The sequence below is a fragment of the Symphalangus syndactylus genome, chromosome 6 (assembly GCF_028878055.3).
Source record: "Symphalangus syndactylus isolate Jambi chromosome 6, NHGRI_mSymSyn1-v2.1_pri, whole genome shotgun sequence".
NCBI lineage: Eukaryota > Metazoa > Chordata > Mammalia > Primates > Hylobatidae > Symphalangus > Symphalangus syndactylus.
This window is the reverse complement of record NC_072428.2, coordinates 71,126,570-71,153,923: the sequence shown is the minus strand read 5'-3', so window position 1 is coordinate 71,153,923 and position 27,354 is coordinate 71,126,570. Positions and strand designations below refer to the sequence as shown.

At 49.8% G+C, this 27,354-nt stretch overlaps 2 protein-coding genes and 1 pseudogene across 2 annotated transcripts; all 3 read left to right on the top strand.

The window, feature by feature from the left end:
* Nucleotides 1-8,613: 8,613 nt before the first annotated feature.
* On the top strand, nt 8,614-10,374 carry LOC129483948 (exonuclease GOR-like). The gene has a single exon (XM_055281359.1). The coding sequence runs from the start codon at nt 8,629-8,631 to the stop codon at nt 10,372-10,374; it is 1,746 nt and encodes a 581-aa protein (XP_055137334.1). The 5' UTR covers nt 8,614-8,628.
* A 5,002-nt stretch (nt 10,375-15,376) lies between these two features.
* Nucleotides 15,377-17,137, top strand: LOC129483947 (exonuclease GOR-like). The gene has a single exon (XM_055281358.1). It carries the CDS (start codon nt 15,392-15,394, stop codon nt 17,135-17,137), a length of 1,746 nt encoding a protein of 581 aa, XP_055137333.1. The 5' UTR covers nt 15,377-15,391.
* Nucleotides 17,138-22,154: 5,017 nt separating this feature from the next.
* LOC129483946 (exonuclease GOR-like) lies at nt 22,155-24,218 on the top strand (annotated as a pseudogene).
* The last annotated feature ends 3,136 nt before the right edge of the window (nt 24,219-27,354 follow it).

The following is a 27,354-nucleotide window of genomic DNA, read 5'->3' as shown; positions in this document are numbered from 1 at the left end:
CAGTTATGTCTCTGATCACATAGGCAAGGTCAGATTTGTTGAGAATTAAAAGTTTGGTTGAAAGAGGGTCTTTCAATGTCAGGGAAAGGAGAAGACTAGATTAGAATTAGACTAGTATCATGATATAACAGTTTAGAATTGATGGCAAGAGCAAGGTGGGGATTTTTTAGGCAAAAGAGCCAAAGAATCCTCCTTAGTTAATAATCTCTCTGTTTTCTATTGAAAGTTGATAGATCTTTCTGGATCTAATATAATGAATGATCAAGTTATGTGCCTGGGCAAGATTCTCCTGGAGTGAGAAAGTTATGCTAATGAAGAGAGTGGACTAGTCAAGTCATGTTAATACTTCCAGTAAGCTGTGTGTGGCAGTGCAGATGGCGGTAGTAGTTCACATTCTCAGACACTTAGGATCCATCAGCAGACAAATGGGAGGAAAACCTTTGCATTTGTGGGCTTTACATTCTGGCAATTTCAATCAACCTCAAATCGTGAACAAAAATGACTCGTTTAAATTATGTGTCCGTCAATGTTTTTTTCTTTCACAGTTTGAATTTAGAATTAGCCAGACATTATTATTTATTCATTAGGCTATTCGATCAGGCTTTCTGGACTACTCCAAATGCCTGGCCACTGAGTTAGCTGTGATGGTGAGACTCTGTCCTAGAAATTTTGCTGTTTAGCATATGACACCCCCTTGCAAAGAGATGCCTCTTTATACAAGGTAGTAAGTGACTTCTAAGAAACAGTTGTTTATCTGATAAAATGAATATTTGTTGTATTTAGAAAAGTACTTACTTTATAATCACAATAAATGAAAAGGGAAAGTGAGTTAAGTGGAAAGGTGAATTTACAGACTTATATAACCTGATCTAAGATTGTTACATCTGTTTCAAAGCGACTGTGTTTTTGAATAAGACCCAAGGTCATTGCATTTACTTGTTCTTATGACTAAGCATGAAAAAACTGGCAATGTATCTCCTCCCCAAGGTGGAGATCCTGCTTTGTTACTGTTACTCTACACGTGGTTTTAACACTTACTAAGGAGTTACAAAATGCACAGGACCTCTGAAACCTGACAGACACAGTAACCTGTGAAGTGTTTAGCTGTAGGTGGGAACTGAGCTCAACCTGAGGGTACAGAGGAACAGAGTATGTGCTCTGCCTAAGGGTATTCACATTGCCCCAGGGGAAAAGAAGGTACAGACAAAAGCAAGACCTGTAAACGCGATTCAGCTTGCCTCTGGCCTTCTTATTAGCCCTGATTAAAACAAGGAAATTCCATAAACTAGGGCTTCACCTTCAGTGGACTGGATCTCCTGGTAGATCTAGAAGCTCATAGGTAAATAGAAAGAAAGGTGCTGTTCACTTCCCTGCTTCATCAGGGACTTGACCATTAACCTCCTTCCTTTATAGAAATTCCACTATACAACCTTCACCCATACAGGGAGAATCAAAATATAAGGCAAGTGGAGGTGGTATGGGCTTTGACTTTATTTATGTAAAATAGTAATAAAAAGTTAGCACAGTAATAAAAGGTAGCACAGTAATAATTTCAGCAGCAACAATGGCAATGTTAATTTGGAGAAAAAAGATAAATATAAATAAATCTCTTTGGCTTAAAGTGTGGTCACTATGTTATAATGAAGACAGGTTTAATGCTCATGCATTTTGTTTAATATACGTATTCCACATGTCATTCTAAATTCAAAATTGTGTTTGTATAGATCATAAAACATAAAAAAGACCTGTGTTCATAAATTGGGCATGTGTACCTAATGTGGGCCACATATGGACCTAATGCCCGTTTATTTCAAATCTTTCATGCTTCAGATGGATGAACAAAGACAGAGAGATGGATCTATTTATTCCAAGTGATAAAACATGTTAGAGTTGGAGCCGAAGCCAAACCTTACGATCTCTGCCTATTTATACCCTTCTCCCTTTTCTAAGGAGTTTCTCTTCTAAGGTGTGACAGTAGATAGAACTATATTCTTTGCAAAATTGCTTTTAAAAACTAACAAGGTAATACATACAACTTGAATACAAACAATGCAGATATCTATGAAGTAAATTTAAATTAAAAGTAAAATTATTCCCTTTGCTCACTCTTGGTCACACACCCTAGGCCGTACCACTTTAACAACTTTGTGTGGATTCCTGCAGAGTTCTCATCTGCATACAAAACATATACAGGCTGGGCATGGTGGCTCAGGCCTGTAATCCCACTACTTTGGGAGGCCGAGGCAGGTGGATCATTTGAGGTCAGGAGTTTGAGACCAGCCTGGCCAACATGGTGAAACCCCATCTCTACTAAAATTACAAAAATTATCTGGGCATGGTGGCAGGCACCTATAGTCCCAGCTACTCAGGAGGCTGAGACAGGAGAATCGTTTGAACTCAGGAGGTGGAGGTTGCAACGAGCCGAGATCACGCCACTGCACTAGAGCCTGAGTGACAGAGTGAGACTCTCTCTGAAGAAAAAAAAAAAAATATATATATATATATATATAAATATATATATATATATATACAATACGTGTATACTTATTTAATTCTAGCTTGTTGAAACCAATATTGGATTCTATGTTTGCAATTTGATTTTTTCCTCCAATAACATGTCATGCTCATCCTTCCAGTTGTAGACAGCTTATTATTTATGTGCAGAGCACCCCATGGTAGGTGAGCCATAAGTTATTTTCACCGTTTCTCTATTGATAGTTTGGTTGCCACTGATTTTTGGTAGTACAAAAATATGTCAGTGTACATCTTTCTTGTATGTCCTTTATCACATGTGTTAATATTTCTATAGCGGAGGTTCCTAAATGTGGAATGTCTAGGCCAAAGTGTTTCTGCCTGTGTAAATTTTGGTTGTAAAATTTGGTATATTCCACCAAATTGCCATCAAAAAAGCAAAGAAAAGAATGTGTCAGTCTACAGCCCAGCAAAAGTGAATGCAAGAGCTCTCTCTAACACCGAGTGCCATCGAGGATGGCATTTGTACTACTCCTTTGTATTTACAGGAAGCAAGTTCCCAGATCTTAACAGGAACTAAAATAAACAGAAAGGGGAAACTGATTGAGCCAGTTTGAGAGGGAAAGGTGCAGCAGTGGCCTTAGAGATCTCTACCACCAGGAACTTCAAGGTCACCAGAGTGCAATCATGCTCCTTCTCCACACCTTTCTGCATGTCAGCTGCATTAGCTCAGTGGGCTTCTCCATGGGCCCCTCTTCCCAGTTTCAAAGAAATGAGACACACTTCTGAGTTCATGTACTACTAAGTTCCATTAGCAAATAGTAGAAGAGGCTTCTTCCTCCTACCATTAGTTTGAAAAGCCCTAGGGAAAATTCTGATTGGCCAGTTTGCATCACAGGCTCACCACTTAGAACCATTATGGTGTGTGTGTTTATGTGTGTGATCACACACACGAGTGTGAAGTACTGTGCTTGCATCAGTTGAACGTGTGTGCCCTGCCAACTCCTGTGCTTGATACTTACAAAAGGCAGAAAGTAAATGTTGGATTGGCTGCTTTGTTGGATATTTTATATCTATGTTGGATATTTTACATATATGTCTGTGTGTGCATAACTAAAATAAACCGGTCATTTGAATGATTACATTACCATGAAGCTGGAAATTTACATGATTAATTTACCTTTAAACTGGTCGTTTAGACTACTGAATTATTAATTTATCCTTTGGAATTGTAGTTCAGCTTTTTACATGTAAAATAATTTTTGTTTGTTTTTGTTTTTTTGAGATGAAGTCTCACACTGTCAGTCAGGCTGGAGTGCAGTGGTGGGATCTCGGATGATCCTCTTGTCTCTGCCTCCCAAAATGCTGAGATTACAGGCCTCAGCCACCGTGCCCAGCCGTAAAATAATTTTAAAGTTATTCAGATGTTTAAACAACTGCCATGGACAGCATCTCTTAGCCTAAAACGTGTTCTCTAAAGGTTTGTTACAAGTTTAGATTGAAGAAATCACTGCAGACTCATAGTAGAAAGACTTTTGTGACCGACCTTCTGAAGCCTAATTCTGTCAGCTCATCATTCTCTGACCAACTTTCTTCCATTGAAGGCGAGAAGAAGATGTGATCCTTTGAAGGAGAAGGGGCACTCTGGTTTTCACAATTTTCACCTTTTCTGCTCTGGTTTCTCCCTATCATTGTGGTTTTATCTGCCTTTGGTCTTTGATGTTGGTGACCTACAGAAGGGGTTTTGGAGTGTATGCCCTTTTGTTGATGTTGATGGTATTTTTCTGTTTGTTAGTTTACCTTCTAACCGTCAGGTCCCACAGCTGTAGATCTGTTGGGGTTTGCTGGAGGTCCACTCCACACCTTGTTTCCCGAGGTTGGTGGGAGGGTAAACAAGTTCAACCATACTGGAAGACAGTATGGCGATTGCTCAAGGATCTAGAGCTAAAATACCTTTTGACTCAGCAAATCCTTTACTAGGTACATACCCAAAGGATTATAAATCATGCTTCTATAAAGAAACATGTACACGTATGTTTAATGTGGCACGATTCACAAAGCAAAGACTTGGAACCAACCCAAATGTCCATCAACGATAGACTGGATTAAGAAAATGTGGCACATATACACCATGGAATACTATGCAGCCATCAAAAAGGATAAGTTCATGTCCTTTGCAGGGACATGGATGAAGCTAGAAACCATCATTCAGAGCAAACTATCACAAGGACAAAAAACTAAACACTCCATGTTCTCACTCATAGGTGGGAATTGAACAATGAAAACACTTGGGCACAGGGTGGGGAACATCACACAATGGGGCCAGTCATGGGGTGGAGGGTGGTGGAAGGGATAGCATTGGGAGAAATACCTAATGTAAGTGAAGAGATGATGGGTACAGGTGGCCAGCCTGGCACATGTATACCTAAGGAATAAGCCTTTTTTATTGTATGTTATTCCATTTAAGTTTTATAATGTATTTAAGTTTTGATTTTAAATAGAACAGTGAAAATTATGTATATTTATGGTTTACAATGTGAGGCTTCATACATGTATACATTGTGGAATGACCAAATCCAGCTAATTAACACACTCGTTTCCTCGCATCCTGATTTTATTGTGATGAGAATACGTTTAAAATCTACTCCCACAGCTCTTCTCAAGTAGACAAAACAGAGTTATTCACTGTAGTCTTCGTGCTGCTCAGTAGATCTCTAGAAATATTCCTGTCTGAAATTTGGTATCATTTGACTAACATCTCCCTGACCCCTCCCTGGCACCTGTTTCGGGTAACTACCGTTCTGCTCTCTACAGCTATCAGTTCAATGAGGTTACGTTCCTCGTATCAGTCATGTCTCGCATTATTCGACTTTCTGTTCTCTGTTTTTAAAACTTTATTATGCATTTATTTACTTTTTGAGACAGGGTCTCAATCCGTCAGCCAGGCAGGAGTACAGTGACACCAAAAGGGCTCACAACGGCCTCCACCTACCGTGTTCAAGAGATCCTCCCAATTCAGTCTCCTGAGTAGCTAGGACTACAGGCGTCCAACACCACAACTGTCTAATGTTTGTATTTTTTTTTGTAGAGATGGGGTTTCAACACGTCGCCCAGTCTGTTCTCCAACTCCTGGGCTCAAGTGCTCCACATGCCTTGGACGGCCAAAGTGGTGGGATTACAGTCACGAGCCACCATACCTGGCCTTTGATTTATTACACTCACTGTAACATACTGTAGACTCATTCATGTTGCAAATGGTATGATTTCTGTAATTTGTGAGGCTTCATAGTATTCTATAGGGTATATAGAACTGTTTTAGTGTTGTTGTTTTGCTCTGTTTTGAGACAGCATTTCGCTCTTGTCGCCCAGGTTGGGGTGCAGTGGCTTGATATCGGCTCGCTAGATCCCCTGTCTCCCAGGATCAAGTGAGTCTCCTGCCTCAGCTGAGATCAGAAAGGCAGAATCTGCCTTCCGGGTTCAAGTGATTCTCCTCCCTCGGCTGAGATGAAGAGGCAGAATTACCATGCCCAGCTCACCTTGTGTCTCTGGTAAAGATGGGGTCCCAACATGTTGGCCAGGCGGGTCTTGAACTCCTGAACTCAAATGATCAGCCGTGTTTCGCCTACCAGTGTACTGGCTTTACAGGTGTGAGCCACTGCGTCCTGGGCCTCATTGTGGTTTCAATTTGCCACACTGGTCTGTAATGGGAGAATGGACGAATTAGTTGGGTTGCAGGCATCAACAGGCAATAAGGTAAACATCAGGAAATCAGCAATGTACTCAGAAGAGAATAGTTTTACAGCACCCAAGAGAAGTCAAATATCTGTAGTAGTCATAGAAATGTAATGAAAATGTAAGTGAGGCACTATTTTAATCACTACTTTTTTCAGAAACACTCTTCCCAATTCTGACAAAAGTGTGGTATTTTGAGGCAGCATTGAATTGATAAAATACGTATTTGAAATAGGTATTGATATATGTCAATTGTCACGGAAACCTTCGTGTCCTTGTATTGAGGCATCGCAAGGATGCATAGTGTGTCTAAGTAAACTGCTCAAAAGAACCTGAATCAAATATACAAAGAAGTTATTTCCCCACTAGTATATTTTATTATATCTTAAGCTGTAGGGTGCGTGTGCCCAAAGACCTCGCTTCTTCCTTAGATATCCATGTGCCATGCAGACCTGCTGCACCCAACATCTCATCATTTACCTTAGGTATTTCTCCCAAAGCTATCCCTGACCCCACCCTCCACCCCATGACAGGCCCCAGTGTGTAACGTTCCCCACCCTGTGTCCGAGTGTTCTCACTGTTCAATTCTCACCTGCGAGTGAGAACACGGAGTGTTTGGTTTTCGGTCCTTGTGACAGTTTGCTCAGAATGAAGGTTTCCGGCTCCACCCATGTCCCTGCAAAGGACATGAACTTATCCTTTTTGGTGGCTGCATAGAAATCCTTGGTGTTTATGTGCCACATTTCCTAAATGCAGTCTATCATCGTCGATGGACAATTGGGTTGGGTTCCAAGTCATTACATTCTGAATAGTGCTGCCATAAACGTACGTGTGCATGTGTCTTTACCCTAGCATGATTTCTAAACCTTCGGGAGTATACCCGGTAATGGGGTCGCTGGGTCAAATGGTATGTTTAGTTCTAGATCCTTGAGGAATGGCCACACTGTCTTCCACCATGTTTGAACTAGTTTACACTCCCACCAACCTAGGCAAACAGGGTCTGGAATGCACCTCCAGCAAACTCCAACGGATCCGCAGCTGAGGGACCTGACTCTTAGAAGGAAAACTGATAAACAGAAAGGAATAGCATCAGCCTCAGCAAAAAGGACATACACTCCATAACCCCATCGGCAGGTCACCAGCATCAATGAGCAAAGGTAGGGAAAACCGCAAAGATGGGGAGGAGCCAGAGCAGAAAAGCGGAACACTCTCCAAACCAGAAGGCCTCTTCTGCTCCAGAGTCTCGCTCTGCCCCCCAGGCTGGAGTGCAGTGGCGCCATCTCGGCTCACTGCAACCTCTGACTCCTGGGTTCCATTCCCCTACCTCAGCATCCCGAGTTGCGGGGATTATCGGCACCCGCCATCATGCCCGGCTGATGTTCGCATTTTTCGTTTGCATTTTAGACAGGATCGGGATCCCTCCTGTTTAAAAGTTCCACTGAATCTCTGCTCGTGAGTACAGCTGATCTGTGCCCAATGGTTTCCACAGCATTTGCTTTTCGTAGCCACTGCAGGATTCACCTTCCGTATCTTCTCATCTCCTCTGAAAACCAGCTATACATTGATAAACGGCTGATTCCTTTGGGGCAGTGTCCTTACAAGCTTTTCCTAAAACCTCAGTGACTTCTTTGTTATTCCGCCCGAGTTCACCATACATTTGATGTTTGTTCCTGCTGCAATTTTAGCGGAATTCATGTTGCTCTGATAGGAGTCCTTTTCAACCGATGTCTCATCCTTCTTAGTGCCTCAGTCTAGATCTAGTTCAGGAAGGTTCTAACAAGTTAGCACAAGTTAATTTTAGTGCAAACAAATTGAAATCCATGCATAGAGTTTCTGCATGTACATTTTCTATGAAGTTTTTGAAGACCCCGTGTGTTGAACGTTGCCCACGTCCTGGGAGAGAAGTGGTTGCGGTCCGCTTCCTGTCCTCAAGCTGCCCACGGTGGAGGAGTGCACAGAGCAGGGAAAGGCAAGCCCAGACAGATCCTGCCCACTAGCAGGCAGCAGCAGACGGCTGGCCCAGTCCCGGCTCCGTGGGGGTGCTGTGTGGGCCCGAGCAAGTTGAGCAACCTCCCTGAAACTCAATGTGCGGCTATGTGGCTCAGTTCCACTAGCCATTATGGTACTGCTGAGCAGGGACACTTAATCACCTCAGGAAAAGCAAGCTAGCTCCAAGGTTAGCAACCAGGAGTTCGGGTTGCTTCCATTAGCAGACCCTGAGCCCCCCCGCAAGCTGGAGTCTGGTGGAAGATGAGGTTCAGTGTGATTGGATGGAAGTAGCAACGTAATGAAGGACAAGTCCCACCCTCTCTCACAGAAGAGCCCTGTGCGTATATAAAGGCGGTGCGCCTCCGCGGCGGCACTCCTTGAAGCCGCCAGTTGGGAGAGGAGCAGAGCCACGCAGGTGCTCCCGAAGGCAGCGAGATGTTGCGAGCCACAGCTCCCTGCTGGTTCCCACCTGGCTATCCAGAAGCGAAGAAGGCGGCCGAGGAGGCGGCCCTCGAGGCTCCAGAATTCCCACTGCCCTCTCATCAGCCTGCCCAGAGCTTCGGGCTCTGGGTGCCCCAGATGTACAAGCGGGCCTCAGCATCTGTGGGGATCCAGACGGAGCCCGAGAATACGGGTCCGGCTGTGCCCCCTGCGTGGCCCGAGATGGTGACGGAGGCTTGGTGCTTCCCCGCGCAGCGGGGATCGGCCTGCTGCCTGCCAGCCGCCCCAAAGCTGGCAGAGAGACCCTCCGCAGTCCGCATCTCAGCCCCCAGGGAGAGGAAGAGGATCGCCCACTTTCACAGCCCTTGCTTGGCCACCGGTGCCACAGACGCCAAGAGAACCCGGGTGGCCAGCGGAAGCCAACGCTCCAATGGCTCCAAGGTCGGCAGACAGCCACGGAAGACGCGCAACAGGTCGGGGATGGCAGACAAGACCTCCACCACCATCAGCTCTAAGCGGATCGTCCGTCGTCCATCCTTAGCGCGTTTGAAGAAACCCATTATCCTCCGAAGGTCGGGGTGCCAAGTCCCCACCGTCATCCGCCGAGGCTATCTCCAACTGTTCACCAAAGAGTGTCTCAAGTTCTGCGCCTCCAAGCAGGAGGCCGAGGAGAAGGCGCTGAACGAGGAGAAGGCGGCCTACGACTGCAGCCCCAACAAGAACGTGTACCTGAACGTGGTCCTGAACACCCTCAAGAGGCTGAAGGGCCTGACCCCCAGCTCCATGCCCGGCCTCAGCAGGGCCGCCCTGTACAGCCGCCTCCAGGAGTTCCTGCTCACCCAGGACCAGCTCAAGGAGAACGGCTACCCCTTCCCGCACCCCGAGCAGCCCGGAGGCGCCGTCCTCTTCACTGGCCAGGGGAAGGGGCCCGGCGACTCCTCCTGCAGGGTCTGCTGCCGTTGTGGCACCGAGTACCTGGTGTCCTCCTCGGGCCGCTGTGTACGCGACCAGTTGTGTTATTATCACTGGGGGCGGGTCCGCTCGAGCCAAGTGGCTGGAGGCCGGGTTAGCCAGTACACCTGCTGTGCAGCGGCTCCTGGCTCCGTGGGCTGCCAGGTGGCAAAGCAGCACGTGCGGGACGGCCGCAAGGACAGCCTCCATGGCTTCGTGAAGACCTTGGAGAAAGAGTGTTCCAGAGACGCTTATCCAGGGATCTACGCCTTGGACTGTGAGATGTGCTACACCACGCACGGCCTGGAGCTGACCCGCGTCACCGTGGTGGACGCCGACATGCGAGTGGTGTACGACACCTTCGTCAAGCCCGACAACGAGATCGTGGACTACAACACCAGGTTCTCCGGAGTGACCGAGGCCGACGTCGCCAACACGAGCATCACGTTGCCCAAAGTCCAAGCCATCCTGCTGAGCTTTTTCAGCGCCCAAACCATCCTCATCGGGCACAGCCTGGAGAGCGATCTGCTGGCCCTGAAGCTCATCCACAGCACCGTGGTGGACACGGCCGTGCTCTTCCCGCACTACCTGGGTTTCCCCTACAAGCGCTCCCTCAGGAATCTCGCGGCCGACTACCTGGGACACATCATCCAGGACAGCCAGGACGGGCACAACTCCAGCGAGGACGCAAACGCCTGCCTGCAGCTGGTGATGTGGAAGGTCCGACAGCGCGCCCAGATCCAGCGATGTCAGCGGTCCGCCTCTCCCGCCGCCCTGGCCTGTCCTTAGCCCCAGGCCGCTTCCAAAACCGCCCTCAATCCCGAGAGCTAACCCTGTCCACCTCGCCGCAAAGCCAAAGAAACGGGAGCAGCCGGCGGCAGGACAGGGCCAAAAGCCGAGACTAACCCCGACCCCCGACTCCCAGCCCCCCGGAGTGCCTGCCGCGGGCCGTCGCTCCTGTCCCCATCCCTCTGCCCCTCCCGGACCTCCGTCCTTCCACCAATGGGCTCCCCGAGGCCCGAGCCCCCACTCCCAGTCCCCCGAGTCCCTGCCGCGGCCCCTCGCGCCTGTCCCCATCCCTCGGTCCCTCCCAGACCTCTGGCCTTCTACCACTCGCCTCCCCCAGCCCACCTGAACCTCCGCGGCTTCTGAGAACAAGGCGAACCCCCTGACCCAACAGCCTCCTGACAGTCTTCTGTCCTGGGCATCTTCCCCTTCTGTGGGGCTTTCTGAACCTCCCCACCCCCACCCGATTTTTCCCCCGCCCCCCCTGGCAGGCGCCCAATCAATCTTGGTATGAATTTCAACATTGAAAAGAAAAATCATTGAAAAGCAAAGCTGAGAGTCCTCAGCTTCTCAATGCGCGCTTAGCTGTTTTTCGGTAGAGCCACCACAGGGAGGTGGGTGAAGCACTCAGGCTCTAGAATTACACATCTGGGTTCACATTCAAATTCCACCACTTAGTAGCTTTGTAACACTGGACAAATAGCTTCTGCGCGCTTCTGGTTTTTGATCTCCAGCGTGTGATCAGGAGGTCATGGTGAGGAATGAACGAAGCAACACACGGGCAGCCTTAAAACGATGGCACACAGTAGGTGTGCAATAAAGGGTCCAAGTGGTTTCTTCCACCCAGACCAACCAACGACAATGTCCCAATCAGTCAGTCAACTTCCAACTGGGCTCCAAGAGAGGACGAACCATCACGCTTCTCTAAATTCACGTTTCTCTTTTGAATCTGCAGTGAGAAATGACACACTAAGTAGCTAGTTTTGGTGGAGTGCCTGATTTGATAAATGTGCGTCTGGGGGGCGGGGTGGGTGTGTCTGTCTACATAACTAAATTAAACTGAGAATCAGAATGCTTTCATTACCATTAATTTACTTTGTGTGTATAAGCCCACACACCCATACATACACACACACTAACTGTTCCAGAACAAGGAGTTAGTGAACAGCAGGATGTCCACTCTGTCAGACACGTTTCGGGAAGCAATGAAATGGGACGTTTCTGATTGATTTTACCACTCCTCGAAGTTTATTTTCCTTTATGACTTAGACTCCTTCTGTGGAGATTTAACAAATACAAGTCTTTTTTATTGTATGTTATATCATTTAAGTTTTATAATGTATTTAAGTTTTCATTTTAAATAGACCAGTGAAAATTATATATATTTATGGTGTACAACGTGAGGCTTCATATATGTATACATTGTGGAATGACCAAATCAAGCTAATTAACACACTCGTTTCCTCGCATCCTGATTTTATTGTGATGAGAATACTTTGAAAATCTACTCCCACAGCTATTTTCAAGTAAGCAATACATAGTTATTCACTGTAGTCGCCGTGACGCTCAGTAGATCTCTAGAAATATTCCTGCCTGAAATTTGGTATCATTTGACTCACATCTCCCCACACCCTCCCCGGCACCTGCCTCGGGGAAACACCCTTCTGCTCTCTGCAGCTACGATTTCAACGATGTTACGTTCCTCGTATCAGTCAGGTCACGCATTATTCGAATTTTTGTGCTCGCTTTTTAAAAATTTATTATGTATTTATTTACTTTTGGAGACAGGGTCTCACTCTGTCAAGCAGGCTGGAGTACAGTGACACCAACACGGCTCACCACGGCCTCCACCTCCCGGGTTCAAGAGATCTTCCCACTTGAGTCTCCTGAGTAGCGAGGACTAAGGCGTCCAACACCACACCTGTCTAATGTTTGTTTTTTTTGGTAGAGATGGGATTTCACCACGTCGCCCAGTTTGATCTCCAACTCCTGGGCTGAAGTGCTCCACCTGCCTTGGACTCCCAAAGTGGTGGGATTACAGTCACGAGCCTCCGTGCCTGGCCTTTGCTTTATTTCACTCACTGTAACCTCCTGTAGACTCATTCATGTTGCAGATGATACGATTTCTTTAATTTGTGAGGCTTCATAGTATTCTATAGGGTATATAGAACTGTTTTAGTGTTGTTGTTTTGCTCTCTTTTGAGACAGCGTTTCGCTCTTGTCGCCCAGGTTGGGGTGCATTGGCTTGATATCGGCTCGCTAGATCCCCTGTCTCCCAGGTTCAAGTGAGTCTCCTACCTCAGCTGAGATCAGAAAGGCAGAATCTGCCTCCCGGGTTCAAGTGATTCTCCTCCCTCGGCTGAGATAAAGAGGCAGAATTACCATGCCCAGCTCACTTTGTGTCTCTGGTACAGACGGGGTCCCACCACGTTGGCCAGGCGGGTCTTGAACTCCTGACCTCAAATGATCAGCCATGCTTGGCCTCCCAGTGTACTGGCTTTACTGGTGTGAGCCACTGCGCCCTGGGCCTCATTGTGGTTTCAGTTTGCCACACTGCTCTGTAATGGGAGACTGGACAGACGAATTAGTTGGGCTGCGGGCCTCAACAGGCAATAAGGTAAACATCAGGAAATCAGCAATGTACTCAGAAGAGAATAGTTTTACAGCACCCAAGAGAAGTCAAACATCTGTAGTGGTCATAGAAATGTAATGAAAATGTAAGTGAGGCACTATTTAAATCACTACTTTTGTCAGAAACACTCTTCCCAATTCTGACAAAAGTGTGGTATTTTGAGGCAGCATTGAATTGATAAAATACGTATCTGAAATAGGTATTGATATATGTCAATTGTCACGGAAACCTTCGTGTCCTTGTATTGAGGCATCTCAAGCTTGCATAGTGTGTCTAAGTAAACTGCCCAAAAGAACCTGAATCAAATACACAAAGAGGTTATTTCCCCACTAGAATATTTTATTATATCTTAAGCTGTAGGGTGCGTGTGCCCAAAGAGCTCGCTTCTTCCATAGGTATCCATGTGCCATGCTGACCTGCTGCACCCAACATCCCATCATTTACGTTCGGTATTTCTCCCAATGCTATCCCTGACCCCGCCCTCCACCCCGTGACAGGCCCCAGTGTGTAACGTTCCCCACCCTGTGACCGAGTGTTCTCATTGTTCAATTCTCAACTGCGAGTGAGAACGCGGGGTGTTTGGTTTTCTGTCCTTGTGACAGTTTGCTCAGAATGATGGTTTCCGGCTCCGCCCATGTCCCTGCAAAGGACATGAACCTATCCTTTTTGGTGGCTGCGTAGAAATCCTTGGTGTTCATGGGCCACATTGCCTTAATGCAGTCTATCATCGTCGATGGACAATTGGGTAGGGTTCCAAGTCATTGCATTCTGAATAGTGCTGCCATAAACGTACGTGTGCATGTGTCTTTACACTGGCATGATTTCTAAACCTTCGGGTGTATACCCGGTAATGGGGTCGCTGGGTCAAATGGTATGTCTACTTCTAGATCCTTGAGGAATGGCCACACTGTCTTCCACCATGTTTGAACTAGTTTACACTCCCACCAACCTAGGCAAACAGGGTCTGGAATGCACCTCCAGCAAACTCCAACGGATCTGCAGCTGAGGGACCTGACTCTTAGAAGGAAAACTAATAAACAGAAAGGAATAGCATCAGCCTCAGCAAAAAGGACATACACTCCATAACCCCATCGGCAGGTCACCAGCATCAATGAGCAAAGGTAGGGAAAACCGCAAAGATGGGGAGGAGCCAGAGCAGAAAAGCGGAACACTCTCCAAACCAGAAGGCCTCTTCTGCTCCAGAGTCTCGCTCTGCCCCCCAGGCTGGAGTGCAGTGGCGCCATCTCGGCTCACTGCAACCTCTGACTCCTGGGTTCCATTCCCCTACCTCAGCATCCCGACTTGCGGGGATTATCGGCACCCGCCATCATGCCCGGCTGATGTTCGCATTTTTCGTTTGCATTTTAGACAGGATCGGGATCCCTCCTGTTTAAAAGTTCCACTGAATCTCTGCTCGTGAGTACAGCTGATCTGTGCGCAATGGTTTCCACAGCATTTGCTTTTCGTAGCCACTGCAGGATTCACCTTCCGTATCTTCTCATCTCCTCTGAAAACCAGCTATACATTGGTAAACGGCTGATTCCTTTGGGGCAGTGTCCTTACAAGCTTTTCCTAAAACCTCAGTGACTTCTTTGTTATTCCGCCCGAGTTCACCATACATTTGATGTTTGTTCCTGCTGCAATTTTAGCGGAATTCATGTTGCTCTGATAGGAGTCCTTTTCAACCGATGTCTCATCCTTCTTAGTGCCTCAGTCTAGATCTAGTTCAGGAAGGTTCTAACAAGTTAGCACAAGTTAATTTTAGTGCAAACAAATTGAAATCCATGCATAGAGTTTCTGCATGTACATTTTCTATGAAGTTTTTGAAGACCCCGTGTGTTGAACGTTGCCCACGTCCTGGGAGAGAAGTGGTTGCGGTCCGCTTCCTGTCCTCAAGCTGCCCACGGTGGAGGAGTGCACAGAGCAGGGAAAGGCAAGCCCAGACAGATCCTGCCCACTAGCAGGCAGCAGCAGACGGCTGGCCCAGTCCCGGCTCCGTGGGGGTGCTGTGTGGGCCCGAGCAAGTTGAGCAACCTCCCTGAAACTCAATGTGCGGCTATGTGGCTCAGTTCCACTAGCCATTATGGTACTGCTGAGCAGGGACACTTAATCACCTCAGGAAAAGCAAGCTAGCTCCAAGGTTAGCAACCAGGAGTTCGGGTTGCTTCCATTAGCAGACCCTGAGCCCCCCCGCAAGCTGGAGTCTGGTGGAAGATGAGGTTCAGTGTGATTGGATGGAAGTAGCAACGTAATGAAGGACAAGTCCCACCCTCTCTCACAGAAGAGCCCTGTGCGTATATAAAGGCGGTGCGCCTCCGCGGCGGCACTCCTTGAAGCCGCCAGTTGGGAGAGGAGCAGAGCCACGCAGGTGCTCCCGAAGGCAGCGAGATGTTGCGAGCCACAGCTCCCTGCTGGTTCCCACCTGGCTATCCAGAAGCGAAGAAGGCGGCCGAGGAGGCGGCCCTCGAGGCTCCAGAATTCCCACTGCCCTCTCATCAGCCTGCCCAGAGCTTCGGGCTCTGGGTGCCCCAGATGTACAAGCGGGCCTCAGCATCTGTGGGGATCCAGACGGAGCCCGAGAATACGGGTCCGGCTGTGCCCCCTGCGTGGCCCGAGATGGTGACGGAGGCTTGGTGCTTCCCCGCGCAGCGGGGATCGGCCTGCTGCCTGCCAGCCGCCCCAAAGCTGGCAGAGAGACCCTCCGCAGTCCGCATCTCAGCCCCCAGGGAGAGGAAGAGGATCGCCCACTTTCACAGCCCTTGCTTGGCCACCGGTGCCACAGACGCCAAGAGAACCCGGGTGGCCAGCGGAAGCCAACGCTCCAATGGCTCCAAGGTCGGCAGACAGCCACGGAAGACGCGCAACAGGTCGGGGATGGCAGACAAGACCTCCACCACCATCAGCTCTAAGCGGATCGTCCGTCGTCCATCCTTAGCGCGTTTGAAGGAACCCATTATCCTCCGAAGGTCGGGGTGCCAAGTCCCCACCGTCATCCGCCGAGGCTATCTCCAACTGTTCACCAAAGAGTGTCTCAAGTTCTGCGCCTCCAAGCAGGAGGCCGAGGAGAAGGCGCTGAACGAGGAGAAGGCGGCCTACGACTGCAGCCCCAACAAGAACGTGTACCTGAACGTGGTCCTGAACACCCTCAAGAGGCTGAAGGGCCTGACCCCCAGCTCCATGCCCGGCCTCAGCAGGGCCGCCCTGTACAGCCGCCTCCAGGAGTTCCTGCTCACCCAGGACCAGCTCAAGGAGAACGGCTACCCCTTCCCGCACCCCGAGCAGCCCGGAGGCGCCGTCCTCTTCACTGGCCAGGGGAAGGGGCCCGGCGACTCCTCCTGCAGGGTCTGCTGCCGTTGTGGCACCGAGTACCTGGTGTCCTCCTCGGGCCGCTGTGTACGCGACCAGTTGTGTTATTATCACTGGGGGCGGGTCCGCTCGAGCCAAGTGGCTGGAGGCCGGGTTAGCCAGTACACCTGCTGTGCAGCGGCTCCTGGCTCCGTGGGCTGCCAGGTGGCAAAGCAGCACGTGCGGGACGGCCGCAAGGACAGCCTCCATGGCTTCGTGAAGACCTTGGAGAAAGAGTGTTCCAGAGACGCTTATCCAGGGATCTACGCCTTGGACTGTGAGATGTGCTACACCACGCACGGCCTGGAGCTGACCCGCGTCACCGTGGTGGACGCCGACATGCGAGTGGTGTACGACACCTTCGTCAAGCCCGACAACGAGATCGTGGACTACAACACCAGGTTCTCCGGAGTGACCGAGGCCGACGTCGCCAACACGAGCATCACGTTGCCCAAAGTCCAAGCCATCCTGCTGAGCTTTTTCAGCGCCCAAACCATCCTCATCGGGCACAGCCTGGAGAGCGATCTGCTGGCCCTGAAGCTCATCCACAGCACCGTGGTGGACACGGCCGTGCTCTTCCCGCACTACCTGGGTTTCCCCTACAAGCGCTCCCTCAGGAATCTCGCGGCCGACTACCTGGGACACATCATCCAGGACAGCCAGGACGGGCACAACTCCAGCGAGGACGCAAACGCCTGCCTGCAGCTGGTGATGTGGAAGGTCCGACAGCGCGCCCAGATCCAGCGATGTCAGCGGTCCGCCTCTCCCGCCGCCCTGGCCTGTCCTTAGCCCCAGGCCGCTTCCAAAACCGCCCTCAATCCCGAGAGCTAACCCTGTCCACCTCGCCGCAAAGCCAAAGAAACGGGAGCAGCCGGCGGCAGGACAGGGCCAAAAGCCGAGACTAACCCCGACCCCCGACTCCCAGTCCCCCGGAGTGCCTGCCGCGGGCCGTCGCTCCTGTCCCCATCCCTCTGCCCCTCCCGGACCTCCGTCCTTCCACCAATGGGCTCCCCGAGGCCCGAGCCCCCACTCCCAGTCCCCCGAGTCCCTGCCGCGGCCCCTCGCGCCTGTCCCCATCCCTCGGTCCCTCCCAGACCTCTGGCCTTCTACCACTCGCCTCCCCCAGCCCACCTGAACCTCCGCGGCTTCTGAGAACAAGGCGAACCCCCTGACCCAACAGCCTCCTGACAGTCTTCTGTCCTGGGCATCTTCCCCTTCTGTGGGGCTTTCTGAACCTCCCCACCCCCACCCGATTTTTCCCCCGCCCCCCCTGGCAGGCGCCCAATCAATCTTGGTATGAATTTCAACATTGAAAAGAAAAATCATTGAAAAGCAAAGCTGAGAGTCCTCAGCTTCTCAATGCGCGCTTAGCTGTTTTTCGGTAGAGCCACCACAGGGAGGTGGGTGAAGCACTCAGGCTCTAGAATTACACATCTGGGTTCACATTCAAATTCCACCACTTAGTAGCTTTGTAACACTGGACAAATAGCTTCTGCGCGCTTCTGGTTTTTGATCTCCAGCGTGTGATCAGGAGGTCATGGTGAGGAATGAACGAAGCAACACACGGGCAGCCTTAAAACGATGGCACACAGTAGGTGTGCAATAAAGGGTCCAAGTGGTTTCTTCCACCCAGACCAACCAACGACAATGTCCCAATCAGTCAGTCAACTTCCAACTGGGCTCCAAGAGAGGACGAACCATCACGCTTCTCTAAATTCACGTTTCTCTTTTGAATCTGCAGTGAGAAATGACACACTAAGTAGCTAGTTTTGGTGGAGTGCCTGATTTGATAAATGTGCGTCTGGGGGGCGGGGTGGGTGTGTCTGTCTACATAACTAAATTAAACTGAGAATCAGAATGCTTTCATTACCATTAATTTACTTTGTGTGTATAAGCCCACACACCCATACATACACACACACTAACTGTTCCAGAACAAGGAGTTAGTGAACAGCAGGATGTCCACTCTGTCAGACACGTTTCGGGAAGCAATGAAATGGGACGTTTCTGATTGATTTTACCACTCCTCGAAGTTTATTTTCCTTTATGACTTAGACTCCTTCTGTGGAGATTTAACAAATACAAGTCTTTTTTATTGTATGTTATATCATTTAAGTTTTATAATGTATTTAAGTTTTCATTTTAAATAGACCAGTGAAAATTATATATATTTATGGTGTACAACGTGAGGCTTCATATATGTATACATTGTGGAATGACCAAATCAAGCTAATTAACACACTCGTTTCCTCGCATCCTGATTTTATTGTGATGAGAATACTTTGAAAATCTACTCCCACAGCTATTTTCAAGTAAGCAATACATAGTTATTCACTGTAGTCGCCGTGACGCTCAGTAGATCTCTAGAAATATTCCTGCCTGAAATTTGGTATCATTTGACTCACATCTCCCCACACCCTCCCCGGCACCTGCCTCGGGGAAACACCCTTCTGCTCTCTGCAGCTACGATTTCAACGATGTTACGTTCCTCGTATCAGTCAGGTCACGCATTATTCGAATTTTTGTGCTCGCTTTTTAAAAATTTATTATGTATTTATTTACTTTTGGAGACAGGGTCTCACTCTGTCAAGCAGGCTGGAGTACAGTGACACCAACACGGCTCACCACGGCCTCCACCTCCCGGGTTCAAGAGATCTTCCCACTTGAGTCTCCTGAGTAGCGAGGACTAAGGCGTCCAACACCACACCTGTCTAATGTTTGTTTTTTTTGGTAGAGATGGGATTTCACCACGTCGCCCACTTTGATCTCCAACTCCTGGGCTGAAGTGCTCCACCTGCCTTGGACTCCCAAAGTGGTGGGATTACAGTCACGAGCCTCCGTGCCTGGCCTTTGCTTTATTTCACTCACTGTAACCTCCTGTAGACTCATTCATGTTGCAGATGATACGATTTCTTTAATTTGTGAGGCTTCATAGTATTCTATAGGGTATATAGAACTGTTTTAGTGTTGTTGTTTTGCTCTCTTTTGAGACAGCGTTTCGCTCTTGTCGCCCAGGTTGGGGTGCATTGGCTTGATATCGGCTCGCTAGATCCCCTGTCTCCCAGGTTCAAGTGAGTCTCCTACCTCAGCTGAGATCAGAAAGGCAGAATCTGCCTCCCGGGTTCAAGTGATTCTCCTCCCTCGGCTGAGATAAAGAGGCAGAATTACCATGCCCAGCTCACTTTGTGTCTCTGGTACAGACGGGGTCCCACCACGTTGGCCAGGCGGGTCTTGAACTCCTGACCTCAAATGATCAGCCATGCTTGGCCTCCCAGTGTACTGGCTTTACAGGTGTGAGCCACTGCGCCCTGGGCCTCATTGTGGTTTCAGTTTGCCACACTGCTCTGTAATGGGAGACTGGACAGACGAATTAGTTGGGCTGCGGGCCTCAACAGGCAATAAGGTAAACATCAGGAAATCAGCAATGTACTCAGAAGAGAATAGTTTTACAGCACCCAAGAGAAGTCAAACATCTGTAGTGGTCATAGAAATGTAATGAAAATGTAAGTGAGGCAGTATTTAAATCACTACTTTTGTCAGAAACACTCTTCCCAATTCTGACAAAAGTGTGGTATTTTGAGGCAGCATTGAATTGATAAAATACGTATTTGAAATAGGTATTGATACATGTCAATTGTCACGGAAACCTTCGTGTCCTTGTATTGAGGCATCTCAAGCTTGCATAGTGTGTCTAAGTAAACTGCCCAAAAGAACCTGAATCAAATACACAAAGAGGTTATTTCCCCACTAGAATATTTTATTATATCTTAAGCTGTAGGGTGCGTGTGCCCAAAGAGCTCGCTTCTTCCATAGGTATCCACGTGCCATGCTGACCTGCTGCACCCAACATCCCATCATTTACGTTCGGTATTTCTCCCAATGCTATCCCTGACCCCGCCCTCCACCCCGTGACAGGCCCCAGTGTGTAACGTTCCCCACCCTGTGACCGAGTGTTCTCATTGTTCAATTCTCAACTGCGAGTGAGAACGCGGGGTGTTTGGTTTTCTGTCCTTGTGACAGTTTGCTCAGAATGATGGTTTCCGGCTCCGCCCATGTCCCTGCAAAGGACATGAACCTATCCTTTTTGGTGGCTGCGTAGAAATCCTTGGTGTTCATGGGCCACATTGCCTTAATGCAGTCTATCATCGTCGATGGACAATTGGGTAGGGTTCCAAGTCATTGCATTCTGAATAGTGCTGCCATAAACGTACGTGTGCATGTGTCTTTACACTGGCATGATTTCTAAACCTTCGGGTGTATACCCGGTAATGGGGTCGCTGGGTCAAATGGTATGTCTACTTCTAGATCCTTGAGGAATGGCCACACTGTCTTCCACCATGTTTGAACTAGTTTACACTCCCACCAACCTAGGCAAACAGGGTCTGGAATGCACCTCCAGCAAACTCCAACGGATCTGCAGCTGAGGGACCTGACTCTTAGAAGGAAAACTAATAAACAGAAAGGAATAGCATCAGCCTCAGCAAAAAGGACATACACTCCATAACCCCATCGGCAGGTCACCAGCATCAATGAGCAAAGGTAGGGAAAACCGCAAAGATGGGGAGGAGCCAGAGCAGAAAAGCGGAACACTCTCCAAACCAGAAGGCCTCTTCTGCTCCAGAGTCTCGCTCTGCCCCCCAGGCTGGAGTGCAGTGGCGCCATCTCGGCTCACTGCAACCTCTGACTCCTGGGTTCCATTCCCCTACCTCAGCATCCCGACTTGCGGGGATTATCGGCACCCGCCATCATGCCCGGCTGATGTTCGCATTTTTCGTTTGCATTTTAGACAGGATCGGGATCCCTCCTGTTTAAAAGTTCCACTGAATCTCTGCTCGTGAGTACAGCTGATCTGTGCGCAATGGTTTCCACAGCATTTGCTTTTCGTAGCCACTGCAGGATTCACCTTCCGTATCTTCTCATCTCCTCTGAAAACCAGCTATACATTGGTAAACGGCTGATTCCTTTGGGGCAGTGTCCTTACAAGCTTTTCCTAAAACCTCAGTGACTTCTTTGTTATTCCGCCCGAGTTCACCATACATTTGATGTTTGTTCCTGCTGCAATTTTAGCGGAATTCATGTTGCTCTGATAGGAGTCCTTTTCAACCGATGTCTCATCCTTCTTAGTGCCTCAGTCTAGATCTAGTTCAGGAAGGTTCTAACAAGTTAGCACAAGTTAATTTTAGTGCAAACAAATTGAAATCCATGCATAGAGTTTCTGCATGTACATTTTCTATGAAGTTTTTGAAGACCCCGTGTGTTGAACGTTGCCCACGTCCTGGGAGAGAAGTGGTTGCGGTCCGCTTCCTGTCCTCAAGCTGCCCACGGTGGAGGAGTGCACAGAGCAGGGAAAGGCAAGCCCAGACAGATCCTGCCCACTAGCAGGCAGCAGCAGACGGCTGGCCCAGTCCCGGCTCCGTGGGGGTGCTGTGTGGGCCCGAGCAAGTTGAGCAACCTCCCTGAAACTCAATGTGCGGCTATGTGGCTCAGTTCCACTAGCCATTATGGTACTGCTGAGCAGGGACAGCTAATCACCTCAGGAAAAGCAAGCTAGCTCCAAGGTTAGCAACCAGGAGTTCGGGTTGCTTCCATTAGCAGACCCTGAGCCCCCCCGCAAGCTGGAGTCTGGTGGAAGATGAGGTTCAGTGTGATTGGATGGAAGTAGCAACGTAATGAAGGACAAGTCCCACCCTCTCTCACAGAAGAGCCCTGTGCGTATATAAAGGCGGTGCGCCTCCGCGGCGGCACTCCTTGAAGCCGCCAGTTGGGAGAGGAGCAGAGCCACGCAGGTGCTCCCGAAGGCAGCGAGATGTTGCGAGCCACAGCTCCCTGCTGGTTCCCACCTGGCTATCCAGAAGCGAAGAAGGCGGCCGAGGAGGCGGCCCTCGAGGCTCCAGAATTCCCACTGCCCTCTCATCAGCCTGCCCAGAGCTTCGGGCTCTGGGTGCCCCAGATGTACAAGCGGGCCTCAGCATCTGTGGGGATCCAGACGGAGCCCGAGAATACGGGTCCGGCTGTGCCCCCTGCGTGGCCCGAGATGGTGACGGAGGCTTGGTGCTTCCCCGCGCAGCGGGGATCGGCCTGCTGCCTGCCAGCCGCCCCAAAGCTGGCAGAGAGACCCTCCGCAGTCCGCATCTCAGCCCCCAGGGAGAGGAAGAGGATCGCCCACTTTCACAGCCCTTGCTTGGCCACCGGTGCCACAGATGCCAAGAGAACCCGGGTGGCCAGCGGAAGCCAACGCTCCAATGGCTCCAAGGTCGGCAGACAGCCACGGAAGACGCGCAACAGGTCGGGGATGGCAGACAAGACCTCCACCACCATCAGCTCTAAGCGGATCGTCCGTCGTCCATCCTTAGCGCGTTTGAAGGAACCCATTATCCTCCGAAGGTCGGGGTGCCAAGTCCCCACCGTCATCCGCCGAGGCTATCTCCAACTGTTCACCAAAGAGTGTCTCAAGTTCTGCGCCTCCAAGCAGGAGGCCGAGGAGAAGGCGCTGAACGAGGAGAAGGCGGCCTACGACTGCAGCCCCAACAAGAACGTGTACCTGAACGTGGTCCTGAACACCCTCAAGAGGCTGAAGGGCCTGACCCCCAGCTCCATGCCCGGCCTCAGCAGGGCCGCCCTGTACAGCCGCCTCCAGGAGTTCCTGCTCACCCAGGACCAGCTCAAGGAGAACGGCTACCCCTTCCCGCACCCCGAGCAGCCCGGAGGCGCCGTCCTCTTCACTGGCCAGGGGAAGGGGCCCGGCGACTCCTCCTGCAGGGTCTGCTGCCGTTGTGGCACCGAGTACCTGGTGTCCTCCTCGGGCCGCTGTGTACGCGACCAGTTGTGTTATTATCACTGGGGGCGGGTCCGCTCGAGCCAAGTGGCTGGAGGCCGGGTTAGCCAGTACACCTGCTGTGCAGCGGCTCCTGGCTCCGTGGGCTGCCAGGTGGCAAAGCAGCACGTGCGGGACGGCCGCAAGGACAGCCTCCATGGCTTCGTGAAGACCTTGGAGAAAGAGTGTTCCAGAGACGCTTATCCAGGGATCTACGCCTTGGACTGTGAGATGTGCTACACCACGCACGGCCTGGAGCTGACCCGCGTCACCGTGGTGGACGCCGACATGCGAGTGGTGTACGACACCTTCGTCAAGCCCGACAACGAGATCGTGGACTACAACACCAGGTTCTCCGGAGTGAACGAGGCCGACGTCGCCAACAGGAGCATCACGTTGCCCAAAGTCCAAGCCATCCTGCTGAGCTTTTTCAGCGCCCAAACCATCCTCATCGGGCACAGCCTGGAGAGCGATCTGCTGGCCCTGAAGCTCATCCACAGCACCGTGGTGGACACGGCCGTGCTCTTCCCGCACTACCTGGGTTTCCCCTACAAGCGCTCCCTCAGGAATCTCGCGGCCGACTACCTGGGACACATCATCCAGGACAGCCAGGACGGGCACAACTCCAGCGAGGACGCAAACGCCTGCCTGCAGCTGGTGATGTGGAAGGTCCGACAGCGCGCCCAGATCCAGCGATGCCAGCGGTCCGCCTCTCCCGCCGCCCTGGCCTGTCCTTAGCCCCAGGCCGCTTCCAAAACCGCCCTCAATCCCGAGAGCTAACCCTGTCCACCTCGCCGCAAAGCCAAAGAAACGGGAGCAGCCGGCGGCAGGACAGGGCCAAAAGCCGAGACTAACCCCGACCCCCGACTCCCAGTCCCCCGGAGTGCCTGCCGCGGGCCGTCGCTCCTGTCCCCATCCCTCTGCCCCTCCCGGACCTCCGTCCTTCCACCAATGGGCTCCCCGAGGCCCGAGCCCCCACTCCCAGTCCCCCGAGTCCCTGCCGCGGCCCCTCGCGCCTGTCCCCATCCCTCGGTCCCTCCCAGACCTCTGGCCTTCTACCACTCGCCTCCCCCAGCCCACCTGAACCTCCGCGGCTTCTGAGAACAAGGCGAACCCCCTGACCCAACAGCCTCCTGACAGTCTTCTGTCCTGGGCATCTTCCCCTTCTGTGGGGCTTTCTGAACCTCCCCACCCCCACCCGATTTTTCCCCCACCCCCCCTGGCAGGCGCCCAATCAATCTTGGTATGAATTTCAACATTGAAAAGAAAAATCATTGAAAAGCAAAGCTGAAAGTCCTCAGCTTCTCAATGCGCGCTTAGCTGTTTTTCGGTAGAGCCACCACAGGGAGGTGGGTGAAGCACTTAGGCTCTAGAATTACACATCTGGGTTCACATTCAAATTCCACCACTTAGTAGCTTTGTAACACTGGACAAATAGCTTCTGCGCGCTTCTGGTTTTTGATCTCCAGCGTGTGATCAGGAGGTCATGGTGAGGAATGAACGAAGCAACACACGGGCAGCCTTAAAACGATGGCACACAGTAGGTGTTCAATAAAGGGTCCAAGTGGTTTCTTCCACCCAGACCAACCAACGACAATGTCCCAATCAGTCAGTCAACTTCCAACTGGGCTCCAAGAGAGAACGAACCATCACGCCTCCCTAAATTCACGTTTCGCTTTTGAATCTGCAGTGAGAGATGACACACTAAGTAGCTAGTTTTGGTGGAGTGCCTGATTTGATAAATGTGCGTCTGGGGGGCGGGGTGGGTGTGTCTGCCTACATAACTAAATTAAACTGAGAATCAGAATGCTTTCTTTGCCATTAATTTACTTTGTGTGTATAAGCCCACACACCCATACATACACGCACACTAACTGTTCCAGAACAAGGAGTTAGTGAACAGCAGGATGTCCACTCTGTCAGACACGTTTCGGGAAGCAATGAAATGGGACGTTTCTGATTGATTTTACCACTCCTCGAAGTTTATTTTCCTTTATGACTTAGACTCCTTCTGTGGAGATTTAACAAATACAAGTCTTTTTTATTGTATGTTATATCATTTAAGTTTTATAATGTATTTAAGTTTTCATTTTAAATAGACCAGTGAAAATTATATATATTTATGGTGTACAACGTGAGGCTTCATATATGTATACATTGTGGAATGACCAAATCAAGCTAATTAACACACTCGTTTCCTCGCATCCTGATTTTATTGTGATGAGAATACTTTGAAAATCTACTCCCACAGCTATTTTCAAGTAAGCAATACATAGTTATTCACTGTAGTCGCCGTGACGCTCAGTAGATCTCTAGAAATATTCCTGCCTGAAATTTGGTATCATTTGACTCACATCTCCCCACACCCTCCCCGGCACCTGCCTCGGGGAAACACCCTTCTGCTCTCTGCAGCTACGATTTCAACGATGTTACGTTCCTCGTATCAGTCAGGTCACGCATTATTCGAATTTTTGTGCTCGCTTTTTAAAAATTTATTATGTATTTATTTACTTTTGGAGGCAGGGTCTCACTCTGTCAAGCAGGCTGGAGTACAGTGACACCAACACGGCTCACCACGGCCTCCACCTCCCGGGTTCAAGAGATCTTCCCACTTGAGTCTCCTGAGTAGCGAGGACTAAGGCGTCCAACACCACACCTGTCTAATGTTTGTTTTTTTTGGTAGAGATGGGATTTCACCACGTCGCCCAGTTTGATCTCCAACTCCTGGGCTGAAGTGCTCCACCTGCCTTGGACTCCCAAAGTGGTGGGATTACAGTCACGAGCCTCCGTGCCTGGCCTTTGCTTTATTTCACTCACTGTAACCTCCTGTAGACTCATTCATGTTGCAGATGATACGATTTCTTTAATTTGTGAGGCTTCATAGTATTCTATAGGGTATATAGAACTGTTTTAGTGTTGTTGTTTTGCTCTCTTTTGAGACAGCGTTTCGCTCTTGTCGCCCAGGTTGGGGTGCATTGGCTTGATATCGGCTCGCTAGATCCCCTGTCTCCCAGGTTCAAGTGAGTCTCCTGCCTCAGCTGAGATCAGAAAGGCAGAATCTGCCTCCCGGGTTCAAGTGATTCTCCTCCCTCGGCTGAGATAAAGAGGCAGAATTACCATGCCCAGCTCACTTTGTGTCTCTGGTACAGACGGGGTCCCACCACGTTGGCCAGGCGGGTCTTGAACTCCTGACCTCAAATGATCAGCCATGCTTGGCCTCCCAGTGTACTGGCTTTACAGGTGTGAGCCACTGCGCCCTGGGCCTCATTGTGGTTTCAGTTTGCCACACTGGTCTGTAATGGGAGACTGCACGGACGAATTAGTTGGGCTGCAGGCCTCAACAGGCAATAAGGTAAACATCAGGAAATCAGCAATGTACTCAGAAGAGAATAGTTTTACAGCACCCAAGAGAAGTCAAACATCTGTAGTGGTCATAGAAATGTAATGAAAATGTAAGTGAGGCAGTATTTAAATCACTACTTTTGTCAGAAACACTCTTCCCAATTCTGACAAAAGTGTGGTATTTTGAGGCAGCATTGAATTGATAAAATACGTATCTGAAATAGGTATTGATACATGTCAATTGTCACGGAAACCTTCGTGTCCTTGTATTGAGGCATCTCAAGCTTGCATAGTGTGTCTAAGTAAACTGCCCAAAAGAACCTGAATCAAATACACAAAGAGGTTATTTCCCCACTAGAATATTTTATTATATCTTAAGCTGTAGGGTGCGTGTGCCCAAAGAGCTCGCTTCTTCCATAGGTATCCACGTGCCATGCTGACCTGCTGCACCCAACATCCCATCATTTACGTTCGGTATTTCTCCCAATGCTATCCCTGACCCCGCCCTCCACCCCGTGACAGGCCCCAGTGTGTAACGTTCCCCACCCTGTGACCGAGTGTTCTCATTGTTCAATTCTCAACTGCGAGTGAGAACGCGGGGTGTTTGGTTTTCTGTCCTTGTGACAGTTTGCTCAGAATGATGGTTTCCGGCTCCGCCCATGTCCCTGCAAAGGACATGAACCTATCCTTTTTGGTGGCTGCGTAGAAATCCTTGGTGTTCATGGGCCACATTGCCTTAATGCAGTCTATCATCGTCGATGGACAATTGGGTAGGGTTCCAAGTCATTGCATTCTGAATAGTGCTGCCATAAACGTACGTGTGCATGTGTCTTTACACTGGCATGATTTC